A 19,782-nucleotide genomic window follows, 5' to 3' on the forward strand; every position below is an offset into this window, starting at 1 on the left:
TCATTGTGTTAGTATAGAGACCACAATTCTCAGTGGCCCCTTCCAGCCAAGGTCGTACTGTGGCAGTGATATTTAGACCCACTCCTGGTAGCTGTCAAGTCACTAACACATGACTTGACTAAGGGCTCTCCATCATCAGCCTTCCCAAACTTTAGTACAATTCCCTGCATACTAAGACGTCCAGTTAGCTTTACTCTTTTCCCTCTCCACTGTGGTTAGATCTACATCCCAGTCAGAAGGTGACCCTAGTCAACTCTGGCTTTTCCCCAATTTTCTCTCACAGGCATTTCCCCTAATTAATTTCCTGCAGTCTGGTATCTGCTTCTTAGAGGTCACAAACGATCACACCTGTTATTTGGACTTGACTCATACAATTGTAAACTTAAAGTAATTAAGGAACAATTTAAACAACAAGCTTGTATGTCTAAGCAAAAATAAGTTTGAAAGAACAGAAAGGTCAGCTCTCAAAGTTGAACCACTATCTCTTTAACTTGATGAGAGGATAGCTGAGTAAATATTTAACTTTTTGACTGAATTGAAACGGCAGTAAAATAAATTTGCTAATGAGTCATCCAAGGAAAATACCCTGATAAATAATTTTCTCACAAGGTCTGGAAGAGGGTTTGATAACCCATTAGAAGAGGGCTCAGTCAAATTTGAAATGCCATTTTTCAGTGGCATTTTATTTTTGTAAAATAAAGTTTTATATGTTGCACATGGGTGGTTTCTCAGTGTTGTTGTCCAGTCATTCAGTTGTGTCTGATTCTGTGACCCCATGGACTGTAGCACAACAGACTTCCCTGCTCATCACCATCTTCCAGAGCTTGGTCAAACTCATGACCATTGAGTCAGTGATGCCATCCAACCATCTCATCCTCTGTTGACCCCTTCTCCTCCTGCCTTCAATCTTTCCCAGCCTCAGGGTCTTTTCTAATGAATTAGCTTTTTGCATCAGGTGGCTAAACTATTGGAGCTTCAGCTTCAGCATCAGTCCTTCCAATGAATATTCAGGACTGATTTCTTTTAGGATGGTCTGGTTGGATCTCCTTGCAGTCCAAGGGACTCTCAAGAGTCTTCAACACCACAGTTCAAAAGCATCAATTCTTCAGCGCTCAGCTTTCTTTATAGTTCAACTCACATCCACAGCTTTCTTTATAGTTCAACTCTCACATCCATACATGACTATTGGAAAACCATAGCTTAGACTAGACGGACCTTTGTTGACAAAGTAATGTCTCTGCTTTTGAATATGCTGTCTAGGTTTGTCCTAGCTTCTCTTCCTCAATAAGAGAGCAGAATTGAGTAGTTGCACCAGGGCCTGCTAAGACTAAGATATTTACTATCTGGCTTTCTACAGCAATAGCTGATTAACTCCTGCACCAAGATTCCAACTCATAGAGCACAGATTTTGTCTGTCTTGGTTAGTACTCTATCCGTAGGATTTAAAATAGTACTTACACAACAGGCTGTCATTAAATTCATGTTGAATGATTAAATTCACTAATAATAGTCACGTTGTTGTTATTCAGTTGCTCAGTCGTGTCTGACTCTGTGACCCCATGGACTGCAGCACGCCAGGTTTTGCTGTCCATCACCAACTCCCAGAACTTTCTCAAACTCATGTCCATTGAGTCGGTGATGCCATTCAAACATCTTGTCCTCTGTTATCCCCTTCTCCTCCTGCCTTCTATCTTTCACAGCGTCAGGGTCTTTTCCAATGAATCAGCTCTTTGTCTCAGGTGGCCAAAGTAGTTGGAGCTTCAGCTCTATCATCAGTCCTTCAAATGCATATTCAGCATTGATTTTCTTTAGGATTGACTGGTTTGATCTCCTTGCAGTCCAAGGGACTCTCAAGAGTCTTCTCCAACACTACAGTTCAAAAGCATCAATTCTTCACTACTCAACCTTCTTTCTTGTCCAACTCTCACATCCATACATGACTACTGAAAAAACCATTGCTTTGACTATACAGATATTTGTTGGCAAAGTAATGTCTCTGCTTTTTAGTGTGCTGTCTAGGTTGGTCTAGCTTTTCATCCAAGGAACAAACTAGCTTTAATTTCATGGCTGTAGTCACATCCTCAGTGATTTTGGAGCCCAAGAAAATAAAGTCTGTCTTTGTTTCCATTGTTTCCTCATCTGTTTGCCATGAAATGATGGGACAAGATGCCATGATCTTAATTTTTTGAATGTTTAGTTTTAAGCCAGCTTTTTCACTTTCCTTTTTCACCCTCATCAAAAGTCTCTTTAGTTCCTCTTTGATTTCTGCCATAGGGGTGGTGTCATCTACATATCTGAGATTATTGATATATTATTAATAATAATTCTCTAAGATTATCTAATTTCACAGATTTCCTCAACTTTTTAACAGAAATTTTACTGGCATTTTATTTTCTAAGACTTAATAGTCCCTTTTAATTTGGAGCAATGTTACAATTTTTTTACATTGACGTATAGTTGATTTGCAGTTGTATATAAGTTTCAGGTGTATAGCATAATGATTCACAATTTTTAAAGATTATACTTCATTTGAAGTTATAAATTATCAACTATATTCCCTGTGTTGTACAATATATCATTGTAACGTTTATTTTATGTGTGCATACACACTCAGTCGCTTCAGTCATTGTGTGACTCTTTGTGACCCTGTGGACTGTAGTCCACCAGGCTCTATCCATGGGATTCTCCACTAAGAATACTGGAGCGGGTTGTCCTGCTCTTCTCCAGGGGATCTTCCTGACCCAGGGATTGAACCTGCATCTCCTGCATTGCAGACACTCTTTACCGCTGAACCATCAGGGAAGATCCATTTATTTTATACATAATAGTTTGTATCCCATTGTCCCCTACCTCTATCTTGACCCTTCCTCACTTCCTTCTCCCCACTGGTAACCACTAAATTGTTCTCTATAACTGTGAGTCTGTTTCTTTTTTGTTATATTCACTAGTTTGTTTTTTTAGATTCTTCATATAAGTGATAACATACAGTATTTGTCTTTCTGTTTAACTTTTTGTTTTTCTTGAGATTTTAAAGAGACTTGGTCAGTTGTTCTGCATAGTGTCTCATATTCTTAATTTGTCTGAATATTTCTTTATGATGTGTTTTTAATTTACTTTTCCCTCCCCTGTATTTTTTTTAACTGAAAGTTAAGTCTACAGGCTTAATTGGGTTAAGTTGGACATGGTGGTGGGTGTGCTTTGTAGAATTACTAGTCAGTTCTTATTTCATCTCATCAGGAGACATAAATGCCAGCTTGCCACCCTCTCGGTAACACTAATTTTAATTTGGTTAGAGTAAAAGACCCTAGAGCTCTCCATTCTAACTATCCATTTTCCCCTTGGAAATTAACAAATGTAGACTGATACATTGTCACATTGCCCATCACTGACCAAATAAATTATTTCCTTGGTTTTGTAAAATGGTGATCATCTAACTAACTTCTAACTCTCCTTTCATGTGCTTATATTAGCCTTCATTCTTCTGTAAAAGTCTAATTGCTGAGGCATCATACCTTGTGTTCTATTTTTTTTTTTAATTTGAAAAACATAGTTAAAGTAAACAGAAATCTACAGCAAGACAGATTTTAAAGTTAATATGCCAGTCAAAGGAATTTTCTTTTGTGGAATATTTTCCTTTTAAGAAAGGTTAGAGGCACTTAAGTATTAAAGGGAAGCTGGATGAAATTATCTAGCTCACTTTCTTTAAGAAAATAGTACTTTTTATTTTTAAAATTTTGCTTATTTTCTAAAGAAAGAACTGAAATTTTATAGTCCATAAATTCTCAGTTCCAAGTCTTAGATCATTTTTTCTTGTTGTTTTAGTCGCTAAGTCATATCCAACTCTTTGTGACCCCATGGACTGTAGCCCACCAGGCGTCTCTGTTCATGAGATTTACCAGGCAGAAATACTGGAGTGGGTTACCATTTCCTTCTCCAGGGGATCTTCCCGACCCAAGAACTGAACTCATTTCTCCTGCACTGCAGGTGGATTCTTTACTACTGAGCCACCTGGGAAGTCCGTAACTTCCTTACTCTATGGTACATTGTGAAAAATTTATGCTTTGAAAGTGTTTCTTGGGGGCTTGTGTTACATACTCTTCACTTTCCCCTTTCCTTTCCTTTTCTCTCCTCTCCTCTCCTTTCGTTACCCTTTTTCCCCCCTTCTTTCTCTTTTTCTTTCTTTCTGATATGTGCTTTTGGAATATGTTTAGGCTAAAGAAGGAAATGTCTTTTGTCATTTTAATGGAACACTTAGATTATTGCTAAACAGCAAGTTCCATAGACACATGGAAAGAAAGTGGTCAATTTATCAGAGTTTCCTGTACAGTTCTCTTCAGTTGCCTGCTTTTGAACTTCAGGCTTATTTTAATACATCAAGGGAGAGAGTTGAAGTACAGCAGCTCTTGAATTAAAGTGATGGAGAGAGAAGAAAAGTGATTGCCTTTTGTATTCAAAATTGGCTTGATATGACCTAAGGCTTAGCCTGGACATTTGAGATTTGTCCCCCTGTTTCTCCCACATTCAGACACTGCTTTAGATTGGGACTGTTACCACGGAAGTCCAGCTTGATGCTCACTTGGCCTGTTACTCTGTCTCTGAGCATTACCCAACTTGAAAACTGACTCACTATCCTTTGGTTAGCATCTAACAAGTAGCTCTGAATGTCCAGGATTCTAGGCCTCATGCTGGGCTCTGGAAGTTTCAAGGGCCTCAGGTGAACTAGTCCTCCCTTTGTGCAGCTGACATCTTCACAGGGCAGAATGATAGTATATGAGTGAACTGACAGGATGATTTCATTTAAAAAGTAAAACAGGACCACCTGATGGAAGATGATGGGGGAGCTCCTTTACAGAGACTGGCCAGGATGGGCCTCCTTAGACAAGACTTGAATTATAAGAATAAATCATCCATGCATCTGGGAATGGATGGACGTTCCAGGCAGGGGAAACTGCAAAGACCCTGAGGTGGAGATTAATTTGGCATGTTGGGGTAGCAGTAAGAAGGCCAGTGTGATTGGGGCATAGTGAGCAGGGGAGAGAGTGGAAAGGAAGTGAGATTTGAGAAATAGTCAGGGTTCTGATCACATAGGACCTTGAAAGTTAGGCTGAGAACTTTGGAATTTGTTCTAATTTTAAAGGGAAGTCATAGCATATTTAACAGAGGACATGACATATGATTTATGTTTTTTAGAAGAGGACTCTGGTTACTGTGTAGCACAGGGACTGGAGGTAGGACAACGTAGAGAAAAATTAGGGGCTATAGTGTCTCCAGACTTAGATATAGGCAACTTAATTTTCAATCTTTGATGGTTCCATTTTGCTCTCCATGTTTTTTCATGTTCTTCTTAGACATGAAGACCAATTTCTGTCCTCTGTAAAATGAAAATTTTGGTATTTGAGAATATCAGGAAGTATGATCAGAGACTACAGAGAATAAAGGAGAAAATAGATTTTAAGGGTATACGATATGCTTGATTCAATGAGACAATGAATGCATTCATTCAATAAATATTGAGGGTCTTCTATATGCAAAGCACTTCTAAATCTCACCAAAAAATATAGCTGTTTCATCCCCTAGTTAAATATTTCCTAAATTGTTATTCTTGTTAATAAACAAACAGAAAACTCACCCAAAGATATGTTTAATAGTTGAAAATTATATCTTGTGTGTCCCTAATCTTTATATTCTCTACAGTTTTTTCCTCTGGACTGCTTTTAGCTCTGTCTTCCAAGCATAGGTTCTCTTTCTCCTGTTTTCCCTCAGATGAAACAATTTAGGATGGGAAACACTTTTTTAAACACAAATATGAATTTCAATGAGTAGTAGTAACTTTTAGACTAGCTTTCAGATCTGTAATCAATATGATATGATAATTGTATAAATGAATTATAGTCACTTAAAACTTTTTTAAAGCTCAAATGCCCCATCTTAGTGTTCTCTTCTCTAACCCCTTCAGCAGGACTGGGACTGGGGTGAAAGCAATGAGATCAAGTTATGCAAGACTGAATCATACATTTGTAGGGGCATAGCCTATCTTTAGTTTAAAATGATATTCTGTTCCATGTGGATTTTTTTACATTAATTTTTATCTTTCAAAGTGTTGCATTCAAATATTACTTGATTATTGAGTTTTTGGCTCATCCTTAAATCTTACACCTGAGGCAGTTGCCTCTCTCATTTCACCCTAGTCCCTATTCTGCTTCCCTGCCAATACATCCTCTTCACCTACAATCTCTCCTTTAGCCCAAGCCCCAGCCCTGCTCAAGTCAGGATATTCTGAAAAGGCTTTTTCTGTGTGAGTCTTATATAATTACAGGTTTAGACCTGCTACAGAAAAAGAGGAAAGTTCTACTGGTGTCATTTTTAGAGGAGGACCCTTTAGATTGATATTGACCCTCCAGAAGTTTTCCCAGGTCCTTTTCAACAGTGTTCTAAAAAAGGTACAGTGGTTATAAAAGTTCTCAAACAACATAAGGAGTTTTAAAACTAATTGTACTTTCTTCCTTGTCCTTTTTACCTCTGTTAAAGAAGGAGGAGAAGGGACAGGACCAGGGCATTGGCACAGCTTGAAGGCATCTTCTAGAATAGGAATGTATGTTGTTTGCTCTGAGGATGGGTAGGTTTGCATTCATGGCTCAGAGTCATGTTATATTAAAGCCTGACTAGCAGCATGCGTCTCTGTGATTCAAGATGAGGTGAACATTTAGAGTTTCTGGAGGACCCTGTGTATACAGTTGAAAAATAACTAACAGTCTGTCTTCAGTGCAGTCTGGATTCCTGATTACTCCATTTCAGTTTCTGGAGGACCCTGTGTATACAGTTGAAAAATAACTAACAGTCTGTCTTCAGTGCAGTCTGGATTCCTGATTACTCCATTTCCTCAGATGCAGACCCATTCCTTGTTTCTCCCTCTTGGTTTTCTGTGTAAAGCATTAGAATTAGTCACAGTATCTGAGTTTGAAACCCAGTTCTTCCCTTGGTTTCTGTGTGGATTCTGGCTTCTCTTTGAACCTCAGTTTCTTCATTTATAAACTGATAATAATAATTCCTCTTACTAATTCACTGGGTACCCATATCTATGAAATGATGATATCTAGAAGGACTGACATGAACTAACATGATAGGTGTTCAGTAAATTGTGCTCATGAATCTGCCTAAACCGTATGTTGAGATTTTTGTACATTTCTAATCAGTTTTTGCTAGGTGATGGTATGAAGAAGATATGTTTTACATACCTATTAGTTATTCTTAGTTATATACAGTATCTAAGACCTTGTACTAACAATTATCTTGTACTTATAAATATTGGAGATGTATATACACACACATATAAGGCAGCTAGCACAGTGGGCTCTCCTAGGGATTGTGGTGGTGGTATTTTAGTTGCTAAGTCATGTAGGGATTGAGGACATGAACATTTAAATATGAAAATGGATTTAACAACTCAGTTTTCTCAATCAACTACAGTTCAATCTTGAACAAATATAAAGTTTGAGACATGTAAAGCATTTTTTAGTAGGATGTAGACCATTTTATTATCCTAGAGAAATATTATTTTAAAAGAAAACACAGCTAAATAAAAACCAAAAAATAATTATTTTGACTCTGTGAAGATTTAAATGTTTTTATCTTTTATCTTAAGGTGCTAAATCAAACTTCTCGACTTGAAATACAGCTGCTGGAGAATTCATTATCAACATACAAGCTAGAGAAACAACTTCTTCAACAGACAAATGAAATCTTAAAGATTCATGAGAAAAACAGGTGAGGCTTGTTGTATTGCAAAAATATGTACATATGTACTTATATCCTCCACCTTCTGCCAACTCTTTAAAAAAAAAAAAAGATGGAAGCAATTTGAAAGAAAAATACAGAAGCAAATTAATTTTTAATATAAAAAGAAATGAGAGTCTAAGGTGGACATAGCAAGTATGGCAACAATAAGATTAATACTATTGCTTACACTCTTGAAATGTTTGTTTTTTATAACTTTCAACACTAATTTATCTAACAGTCTGTTGTTCAAATCTTAGTATATCCACAAAAATTAATTCTATGACCAAATTTGGTAACAAAATATTAAGTTTCAGTAGAACCAAAATCTATAGTGATAGTGAAGAAAATAGAGCCTCTGAAACTCTAAATTGAATTATCACTTTATCTGCCCTCAACCATTTACAGACCTACAAGATGGTTGAATTTAGAGTTATTGCACTAGAAAGAAGCACATTTTCTTTTCAGAAAATATTTTCCCTATCAAGCTGGTTCAAAAGTTGTCCCCCCACGCCCCATTTAAAGGCATTAACTCTGAACATAATAAATTTCTTTGGTTAGCTCTAAAGACAAATTGATTCAAAGGATTAGATCTGATACAGTGCTTGAAGAGCTTTGGATGGAGGTTCGTGACATTGTACGGGAGGAAGTAATCAAGACCATCCCCAAGAAAAAGAAATGCAAAAAGGCAAAATGGTTGTCTGAGGAGGCTTTACAAATAGCTGAGAAAAGAAGAGAAGCTAAAGGCAAAGGAGAAAAGGAAAGATATTCCCATTTGAATGCAGAGTTCCAAAGAATAGCAAGGAGACATAAGAAAGCCTTCCTCAGTGATCAATGCAAAGAAGTAGAGGAAAACAATACAATGGGAAAGACTCTCTTCCAGAAAATGAGATACCAAGGGGATTTTTCATGCAAAGATGAGCACAATAAAGGACAGAAATGGTATAGACCTACAGAAGCAGAAGATATTAAGAGGAGGTGGCAAGAATACACAGAAAAACTATGCAAAAATGATCTTCATGACCCAGATGTATCAATGGTGTGATCACTCCACTAGAGCCAGACATCCTGGAATGCGAAGTCAAGTGGGCCTTCGGAAGCATCACTATGAACAAAGCTAGTGGAGGTGATGGAAATTCCAGTTGAGCTATTTCAAATCCTAAAAGATGATGCTGTGAAAGTGCTGCACTCAATATGTCAGCAAATTTGGAAAACTCAGCAGTGGCCACAGGACTGAAAAAGGTCAGTTTTCATCCCAATCCCAAAGAAAGGCAATGCCAAAGAATGGTCAACCTACTGCAAAATTGCACTTATCTCACACGATAGCAAAGTAATGCTCAAAATTCTCCAAGCCAGGCTTCACCAGTACATGAACCATGAACTTCCAGATGTTCAAGCTGGATTTAGAAAAGGCAGAGGAACCAGCGATCAAATTGCCAGCACCTGTTGGATCATCAATAAAGCAAGCGAGTTCTAGAAAAATATATACTTCTGCTTTATTGACTATGCCAAAGCCTTTAACTGTATGGATCACAATAAACTGGAAAATTCTGAAAGAGATGAGAATACCAGACCACCTGACCTGCCCCTTGAGAAACCTGTTTACAAATCAGGAAGCAACAGTTATAGCTGGGCATGGAAAAACAGACTGGTTCTAAATAGGGAAAGCAGTATGTCAATGCTGTATATTGTCACCCTGCTTATTTAACTTATATGCAGAGTACATCATGCAAAATGCCAGGCTGGATGAAGCACAAGCTGGAATCAAGATTGCTGGAGAAATATCAATAACTTCAGATATGCAGATGATACCACCATTATGGCAGAAGCAAAGGAGAACTAAAGAGCCTCTTGATGAAAGTGAAAGAGGAGAGTGAAAAGGTTGACTTGAAATGCAACATTCAGAAAACTAAGATCATGGCATCAGGTCCCATCACTTCATGGCAAATAGATGGGGAAACAATGGAAACAGTGACAGATTATTTTTTTGGGCTCCGAAATCACTACAGATGGTGACTGCAGCCATGAAATTAAAAGACACTTGCTCCTTGTAAGAAAACTTATGACGAACTTAGACAGTATATTGGAGAAGGCAATGGCATCTGACTCCAGTCCTCTTGCCTGGAAAATCCAATGGATGGAGGAGCGTGGTAGGCTGCAGTCCATGGGGTCGCAAAGAATCGGACACAACTGAGCGACTTCACTTTCACTTTTCACTTTCATGCATTGGAGAAGGAAATGGCAACCTACTCCAGTGTTCTTGCCTGGAGAGTCCCAGGAACAGAGGAGCCTGGTGGTCTGCCGTCTATGGGGTCGCACAGAGTGGGACACGACTGAAGTGACTTAGCAACTGCAGACAGCATATTAAAAAGCAGAGACAGTACTTTGTCAACAGAGGTCCATCTAGTCAAAGCTCTGATTTTTCCAGTAGTCGTGTATGGATGTGAGAGTTGGACTTTAAAGAAAGCTGAGTGCCAAAGAATTGATGCTTTTGAACTGTGGTGTTAGAGAAGACTCTTGAGATTTCCTTGGACTGCAAGAAGATCCAACCAGTCCATCCTAAAGGAGATCAGTCCTGAATATTAATTGGAAGAACTGATGCTGAAGCTGAAGCTCCAATACTTTGGCCACCTGATGCCAAGAACTAAGTCATTGGGAAAGACCCTGATGTTGGGAAAGATTGAAGGCAGGAGGAGAAGGGGATGACAGAGGATGAGATGGTTGGATGGCATCACTGACGTGATGCACATGAGTTTAAGTAGGCTCCAGAAGTTGGTGATGGACAGGGAAGCCTAGCATGCTGCAGTCCATGAGATTGCAGAGTCGGACACAACTGAGCTACTGAATTGACTGAACTGATAGATATATTTTACAAACAGTGAATCATCTCAGGTAAGTGAAATGGATCTTATAGATCTTACAACCAGGATGATTTATAAACTCATTATTTTGAAATTGCTAACATTCATGGTGGACAATTCAATCAAAATGCTGACCTCTGTAGAACAAATATATTTTATATTAACTCTATTTTCTTCTGGATATTTGGACAGCTTGAAGAAGTTTCAGTTCTTATGCATTATTTGATTTAAATATCATTGTGTTTCAATGATATTTAGTTCAATACCATTGTCTTGGTGGAACAGGAGTTTCCACCATATTCCAAACCAAAAAGACACCTGCAATGGACTGCTAGTTCTCCTCTTCACCTTATAGATGAGGAAACAGACTCAGTGGAAGTGAGTGATCTATCCACGGTCACACAGCTTGCTGGTGGCACAACTGGGAATGTAATCCACATTCTTTGTTCCTAGTCCTGTTCTTTCCACTGTGGCACGTTCTTACAACACTGTTTGCAACTTAGAAGGAATTCCCAACTTTATGCTAAGTGTAGACTTTAATGGCAATGATTATAATTAAGCTTTTACATGAAGAAGATAAACCTGACTTTGGTATAGAGTATGAATGGGGTCACTTCTTGCTCTGTGATTTGTATTTCTAAGTTCTACATTTATTTATCTTTGTACTGTGTCATGGGGTAAACTGTGTAACTATAAGTAAATTTGATAGGACTTGACCCTGAACTAGTTGCACGATGAAATGTTCTGGAATTGAAAATCTTGTTTAAAAGTACCAAAATCTCACTGCATATTCGCAGTAACTAGAGACCTACATGTGACAGGTATACTTTACTGCAAATATCCCTTAATTTAGGGTCCCACCATGCTTTAAATTTGTTACTGAAAGCACACCCCATTTATAATCATGTTTCAAGATACTATCTTGAAAGATTTGTCTTTGAATGAAGAAGTAAAATAATGACAATTTTGCCTTATTTTAGGTTGTTTTTAGAATTCTATAAATAACACACATTAACTTTAGAAAATGAGACATTTCAGAAGGAAATTAAAAACCATGACCCCATCACACTGAGAGAGCTTCATATGTTGCTGTAAAAAAAGCATAAATATATTTTCTCAAAAAGTTGTGCCATGCTGTACACATTGTTTTGCAGCCTTCCTTCTTTAGAGATAGATAACTTTTTTAATCAGTAAAGATCCCTCTAGTATAATTCTTAAAAACTACATATTATTTCATTTTATGGATGTAACCTAGAGTGATTTTGATTCATCTCTCATTAAGTGTGTTACCACATATGGTTTCTTTGTTTAAAAAGAAAGTCATCAACATGAATTTACATTATTCAATTCTCCACCTGCTGATATGTATGTTATCTCTTTGTATGTAACACTGTAGCTGTCAGGATACCTTAAAGAAATGGGAAGCCTGAAAGGGCTCACCCTTAACTACAAAAACAAATGCTTCTCTTAAGTGTCACTTGCACTCGGCTCTTTCCGTCTCTCCTTGTCTCCCTCTCCTCTTTCCCTCCCTCCTGCTCAGAGTCATACTTTCTCTTTTTTTACTTCTTTTTTCAAGATTATAGCAGTTCCATTTTCTAGCAGTACAAGCATTTCAAAATGTTTTCAAGGATTTAGGTTTTAACTTGAAATTTATTTCTGTGCACATGCTGTAAAAAATTTACATGCATTGACCCTCAAGTGTGACATTGCTGACCATGTGGCTCCTGAGGGTATTTTTCTATCAAAGTGCTGAATCTTCTAGCATTTCCATATCTCTATAATTATCTGTGTCTTCTGTTGATGGATCCATGTGTGCAATGGTGTGTTGGTGGGACACCTATTCTTAAACCAAGTATATTCTTCCACAAACCACTTTGAAAAAAAGTGTTTTTCTTTATACAAGCCAGAAGTACTTATTTGTGATACACAGCATACTTTCCCTATTATGTTTTGTTATTGTTTATTTTTGTATGTGAAATGGAATTGGAGAAACTCTGCCAAGCTCTTTCTAGAACAACAAAGAAACGTGCCCCTCCAACACCATTTAAGTGGATCAAAGGTCAAGGTCAAGCACAAAGCTGTTTATGTATTTTAAAATACTTTATTGATCATTCCTCCTATTCCTTAAATGAATCTTAATCCTCCAAATGCAACAAGAAGCGATTTCTACATTGAAGCATCTCTGAAATGTAAGAACAACATGCCATTAGTTGGCTAGGTCTGGTTTGGATCAGCTAATACACTTTGCAAAGGGGATTATCTAAATTAAGCTTTGCTTCCTCCCCAAGGAATGTCAGAAGTTGTGTCTGGGTGTGTGACTTGCTAGTTTTGAGTATGTTGGGGCTTCAGCTGCCAAGTCAGTGAGCCCTTCAGAGAGCCCACCACTTCTTTGGCAGAACATGGAGGAAAATTTTATAGACAGGATTATACTGCACAGTCATGCTGAAAGGTCCTGCTGATCTGCATCCTGACAAACTGACCGCATCACTTGTAGGGTCTGAAACAGAATGTTGGCCTCACTAGATTCACTTCTTTATCCCCTAAATGGTGAAAGGCACAAAGCAGGAGTAGGATTAACAACACTTGCTCTAGTGTTTGCTTACCTAGCAGTCTAGTGGGGGGTGACTCCAGGAAGCTTCCAGTTTGCAATTTTTGGATTTTTTTTTTTTGATTGGATGCTGTCCTAATCTCAATACTTGGTTTTGTTCCTTACCTCAAGGAGATAGCACTTAGAAGTAAGAGATCAGTAGCTGGCTCATATAATTGAAATTAAACAACCAAGAACTCAAGAAATGGGAAGCATTAATATTTACCACAAAGACAAGGTTGGTATTGACAAACTGAGAGATGTAATTGTCAACTTTTTTTTTTTTTTATTGGATTCCTCCAGTATGTTTCCTGCCACTTCTGCTCAAAAAAATAAAAAGAGTTAGACTGGGAAAGATGTCATAATGCAAATTCCTTCAGCGAATCAAATATGTAACTGTATCTTTTGGTGTAAAGATTTGGTCAGCTGACCAGATTTTAAGGCACTTATTGATCTCTGACATAGCCCCAGTTGTTTCCAAGGTTGGAACATAGCCAAGAAAAAAGAAAAAATTAGAAGAAATTCTTTTGCCTCATCAGGGTACACAGAAAGAGAAATCAGCTATGTACTCCATATGTATGAAGATGGAACACTTGAGCTTTCTTGTTCAAACGTATCAAATATGCAGAATGAAGGGAACTCTTCAATAAAACTATTTAGAGTAAAGTAAAACTACACAAGTGGTGGTCATTCTGACAGTTTCAGAAAAATTATTTACTGCCTACCTATCTAATATCAGGCAGGTGAACATATGAGCTAGGTGCTTTACATACACTACTGCTGATACTCCAACTAATCCTCCAAAGTGTTTATCATCATTTTTATTTTATATTAAGTGAGTTGGACTATAAAGAAAGCTAAGCACCGAAGAATTGATGCTTTTGAATTGTGGTATTGGAGAAGACTCTTGAGAGTCCCTTGGACTGAAAGGAGATCCAACCAGTCCATCCTAAAGGAGATCAGGCCTTGGTGTTCAGTGGAAGGACTGATGTTGAAGCTGAAACTCCAGTACTTTGGCCACCTGATGCGAAGAGCTGACTCATTTGAAAAGACCCTGATGCTGGGAAAGATTGAGGGCAGAAGGAGAAGGGGATGACAGAGGATGAGATGATTGGATGGCATCACTGACTCAATGGACGTGGGTATGGGTGGACTCCGGGAGTTGGTGATGGACAGGGAGGCCTGGCATGCTGCAGTTCTTGCTGGGGTCGCAAAGAGTTGGACACGACTGAGCGACTGAACTGACTGCACTGAAAGTTCCAAGAGGTCAGGTAACTTGCCTGTGACCAAACAGCTGATATATGGCAAAAGTAGGGTTCAAGTCCATGATAATTCTCTGTTTTAATTATTATAAAAATGTGTTCCCAATGTATGCAGCCTCAAGATTAATTGATGTGGTTGTCAAGTTATCCTCTTTGCATAATAAAATACAAATTTGAAGAATAGGAATAGTAGAGTAGACAGTATAACTATTTTACCTTAGGAAGTCACTGAACCTATTTGACAAGCTTCATCTGTCTTCTAGATAGAGCTTATGGAAAGTTATTGAGTTAATTTTAAGTGATTGAAATCTGCCTAATTTCATGATACTAAATTATAACTTTCTAACAGATTACTGTAATTGAATAGTGAAGTATTGATTTTTAATACTTAATGTCTAAATAAATGAAAAGTTAAATCAGTATTTCTAATTAAAGTTATTCTCCATCTGATAAGTTCTTTATAAGATACAGAAGTAAAATCACAACTCATCAGTCACTGTTGATACTGTCAATTCCATCTCCTAAATATTTTTCCAATTGGTCTTCTTCTTTCTATTTACTCTTACTCTGTTTTTTAGGCCAAAATCCCATTAATTTTTGTCTCAGCCATTGCAATGACCTCTTTGCATGGCTTAATGCCTTAAACTTTTCAAACCTGTCATCCAAAAGTCTGCCAAAGTCTTCTTTCTAAAACTCAAGTCACATTATTTTTCCCATTTTTTTTCCTTTAGATCTCCACATGTACTAGTTCAGCTCAACCTTTAAATCTCTAGATAGCATATGCCCACCCCTAGTCTGATTCTCTGTAATGGACTGAGGAAAGTTCTCAAGTACTTCTCAAGTACTTTAGTATGAAACATGGTCCATGATCATTAATATCCTAATTTTATAGCCTTACTTCAGAAGTCTTCTTATGTTTTAGAAGTGTGGTCTAATAACTAAGAGCAGGAGCTCTGAGGTCAGACTGCCTGGGTTGGCCTTGATTCTGCTGTAACCTACTCAGCCACTTATAATTTGTGTGATTTTGAGCAAGTTGTATGAACCTTCTGTGCTTTGGTTGTTCTCATTTGTAACACAGGGGTGATGATAATAGTGCATGGAGTTGATATGAGGATTAATTGAGTTATTGCTTGTAAAACACTGAATACAGTGCTTGAAACACAGAGTAAGTGTTTAATCACACTAGTTATTAGTATCACATTGAAGACTTGATGTTTGTTCAGACATGATTAATGCTTGCCTTGTTGGGCTTCCCTGGTGGCTCAGCTGGTAAAGAATCTGCCTGCAGTGAGGGAGAACTGTGTTCGATCCCTGGGTTGGGAAGATCCCCTGGAGAAGGGAAAGGCTACCCACTCCAGTATTCTGGCCTGGAGAATTCTATGGACTATATAGTGCATGGGGTTGCGAAGAGTTGGACTCGACTGAGTGACTTTCACTTTCTTTTGTCCGGAATGCCCTATAGAGCTCACACACTTCTGTCCCTTCAAAACTCAGTGTAGATATTACCCCTTCCAAGAAACTTTTTTTCTGATTCTGCCAAATATATTTGCTTGTTACAACTTATGGGATTACAATCTACCTTGATTTTTCCTGCTGTTACTTCACTTATCCCATCACATTGGTGTGTGTGTGTGTGTGTATCTATCTCTGAACCACTGGACTGTGACCTTCTGGAACATAGAAACTGTGCTTTATTTATTTCTGTGCTCATGCTTCCAAGCACAGTTCTCTACATATAGTATATATAGTTTTAAATGCTTTTTGAATGTTGACTAATGAACTGGCAAGTGAACTGGCAAATATCCCAACAAATGTCATTTGTCTATGTGCACACAAATACACACACACACAACTTAAAAATATTTTAATGGAAAACACAGATCACATATTTACATTAAATATTGTAAACATTTTCATTGTTCTTAACATAAATAAAATACAGATGGCTTTTATACCACTGTTCTGCATCCCTAAAAGCCCACTGCATGGCAGCCAAGGTTATCAGTCCACATTCTGAGGTTCACTAATTCAGCCCAATTTTTTCATCTCTAGACAGTATCTCCTCAGATTATTCTAGACTCATGACTGTTTGCATTTTCCTGATTGATAAAAAAAATCAACACAAGCCTAACTGATCTAAGTGTTAAATTGTACAGAAGTGTGTAAATTGAGATTCAAAGTCCCTAATTCCATATTCCCCCACCCCCTGCAGAGAATCATCATTAACAGATTTGCAGTTTGGTACCTATTCTTCCAGACTTTTTAATGAATATATTAAAATATACATGTGTAGATAGAGAGTACATATTTATCTGTGTGCTTACAGAGATACACACCCATATGCAATTACACATATGCACAAGTACATATTTATATCACATATGCATATGTGTATAGATTGTAACTATTTTTAAAATGCTGAGTTTATTTCTACTCTATAATAATTTATCATAGATATATATTTAACTATGTGCAATACCTCATTCATTGCTAGGCACTAAAATTTACAACTCAGTAGAACTTTATGTATTATTTTACCTATTCAAAGATATTGATTAATTATCAGCAAATTTTACATTCTCCCCAAGTATTCATGGGCTTTCTAATTTCCTCAAACTTTGCTATCCATTTTATTAACCTTGTTTACCTAAGAGGTTATATTGTACATCTTTCCTGGTTATTGACCATTTGGATTCTTCTTCTGGGACTAGACTATTCATGTATGTTTCTCATTTTGTATTGGATTGTATCTCTAATATCATTAACTCCTTATGTAAGTTCCTTAATGGATATTAAAATTTTGTAGTATATATCACAAATATTTTCTCTAGTTTGTTGTTTATTTTTCAACCTATTTTTTAGGAAGAACTTTTAGTGTTATGAGGTTGTATATGTATTTTTTTTCTTCTCAGCTTTTGGCTTCCACCGAATATTTAGCTTATTCTTATCTGCCTCAAACTTTAAAAAGGTTATTTGCTGATGTTTCCCTGTGTTCTATGCTTCTGTTCTACATTTGAATTACAGAAATATTTAACTTTGTATTTTAAGAAACAATTTACTACATTCAAGTTAGAAAATTCAATATAAATTTAACCTGAACTTAGTGTGCCCTTGTTTGAATATGGGGGTGGAAAGACCATTCTTTAAAAACCATATTTGCAACACATGTAAGCAACATACAGATTAAAATTAATTTAAAAATTGAAACAACTCTGAGGAGATTGAGGCAGATGAAAATGAGAAGGTTTCTTTATTACTGACATCTACCTCCTCGTTTAATGGAGGTATATTTACACACAGAACTTAAGTAACTGTCAGTACTGTGAATTCAGTTGCTGCTATGTTAAGAACTCTATTGTAGGAAACAGTTTGAAAGGGAGAACTTTTTCTGTAAAAGTTTCAAGATATGTTCAATGATTTGAAATGCCAATGTTTTCCATGAGATATGTTGGAGGAGGCAGACTGTGAAAATTAGGAGGAAAAGTCAACCAAAAATGTCAAATAGGGCTTTGTATACACTCAATTAGAACCTTTTACTGAAGTTAAAGATCTAGAGTATTTAGTTTATTTTATTCTTCATTGAAGTGTACCTCTGCCTCAAACTAGAACTTGAATGCCAAAATTCTTTGTATGTCTCTTCTCAAACTGTTTCCAGAAAGGAGAGAAACAGGAAGTACTAAAAATCCTGTGAGGAAAGTCTTTGAATTTCAAGTTCAATTTGAATAGATATAAGCACACAGTTTTCCTTGTGGCTCAACTGGTAAAGAGTCTACCTGCAATGTGGGAGTCCTGGACTCAGTCCCTGGGTTGGGAAGATCCCCTGGAGAAGGGAAAGGCTACCCACTCCAGTATTCTGGCCTGGAGAATTCTATGGACTGTATAGTCCATGGGGTCGCAAAGAGTTGGACACGACTGAGCAGCTCTCACTTTCCATAAATTGTATTTCCATGGAATACCAATTCTAAAGGATGCATCATAATAAACTATTTATTTAATTTAGACTTCCCCAAAACTTGACATAGAACTCTTAACTATAGAATGCCTAATAAAAATAAAAATATCAGCAGTGGCCACAGGACTGGAAAAGGTCAGTTTTCATTCCAATCCCAAAGAAAGGCAATGCCAAAGAATGTTCAAACTACCGCATAAATGCACTCATCTCACACGCTAGCAAAGTAATGCTCAAAGTTCTTCAAGCAGGCTTCAGAAGTACATGAACCATGAACTTCCAGATGTTCAAGCTGGATTTAGAAAAGGCAGAGGAACCAGAGATCAAATTACCAACAGTCGCTGGATCATTGAAAAAGCAAGAGAGTTCCAGAAAAACATCTACTTCTGTTTTATTGAGTACGCCAAAGCCTTTGACTGTGTGGATCACAACAAACTCTGGAAAATTCTTCAAGAGATGGGAATACCAGACCACCTTACCTGCCTCTTGAGAAATATGTATGCAGGTAAAGAAGCAACAGTTACAACTAGACATGGAATAACAGACTGGTTCCAAATAGGGAAAGGAGTATGTCAAGACTGTATATTGTCACCCTGCTTATTTAACTTATATGCAGAGTACATCATGCAAAATGCCGGGCTGGATGAAGCACAAGCCAGAATCATGATTGCCGGAAGAAATATCAATAACCTCAGATATGCAGATTATACCACCCTTATGGAAGAAAGCAAAGAAGAACCAAAGAGCCTCTTGATAAAAGTGAAAAAGGAGAGTGAAAAGTTAGCTTAAAACTCAACATTCAGAAAACTAAGATCATGGCATCTGGTCCCATCACTTCATGGCAAATAGATGGAGAAACAATGGAAACAGTGACAGACTTTATTTTTTTGGGCTCCAAAATCACTGCAGATGGTGACTGCAGCCATGAAATTAAAAGACACTTGCTCCTTGGAAGAAAAGTTATGACCAACTTAGATAGCATATTGAAAAGCAGAGACATAATTTTGCCAACAAAGGTCCCTCTAGTCAAAGCTATGGTTTTTCCAGTAATCATGTATAGATGTAAGAGTTGGACTATAAAGAAAACTGAGTGCAAAAGAATTGATGCTTTTGAACTGTGGTTTTAGAGAAGACTCTTCAGAGTCCCTTGGACTGCAAGGAGATCCAACCAGTCAGTCATAAAGGAAATCAGTCCTAAATATTCATTGGAAAGACTGATGCTGAATCTTAAACTCTAATACTTTGGCCACCTGATGTGAAGAACTGACTCATTGGAAAAGACCCTGATGCTGGGAAAGGTTGAAGGCAGGAGGAGAAGGGGACAACAGAGAGTGAGATGGTTGGATGGCA

General features: G+C 37.4%; 1 protein-coding gene across 2 annotated transcripts in view; it reads left to right on the top strand.

Annotated features, from left to right (window-relative positions):
* ANGPT1 (angiopoietin 1) overlaps window positions 1-19,782 on the top strand; it is a 299,442-nt gene that overhangs the window by 184,247 nt on the left and 95,413 nt on the right. For both annotated transcript variants that reach the window (XM_043880018.1, XM_043880019.1), the window contains exon 3: window positions 7,643-7,764. In XM_043880018.1, the coding sequence (XP_043735953.1) occupies window positions 7,643-7,764 (122 nt within the window). The remainder of the gene's footprint in view (window positions 1-7,642; window positions 7,765-19,782) is intronic.

Source organism: Cervus elaphus, chromosome 21 (genome assembly GCF_910594005.1).
Source record: "Cervus elaphus chromosome 21, mCerEla1.1, whole genome shotgun sequence".
In the NCBI taxonomy this organism is placed as follows: Eukaryota; Metazoa; Chordata; class Mammalia; order Artiodactyla; family Cervidae; genus Cervus; species Cervus elaphus.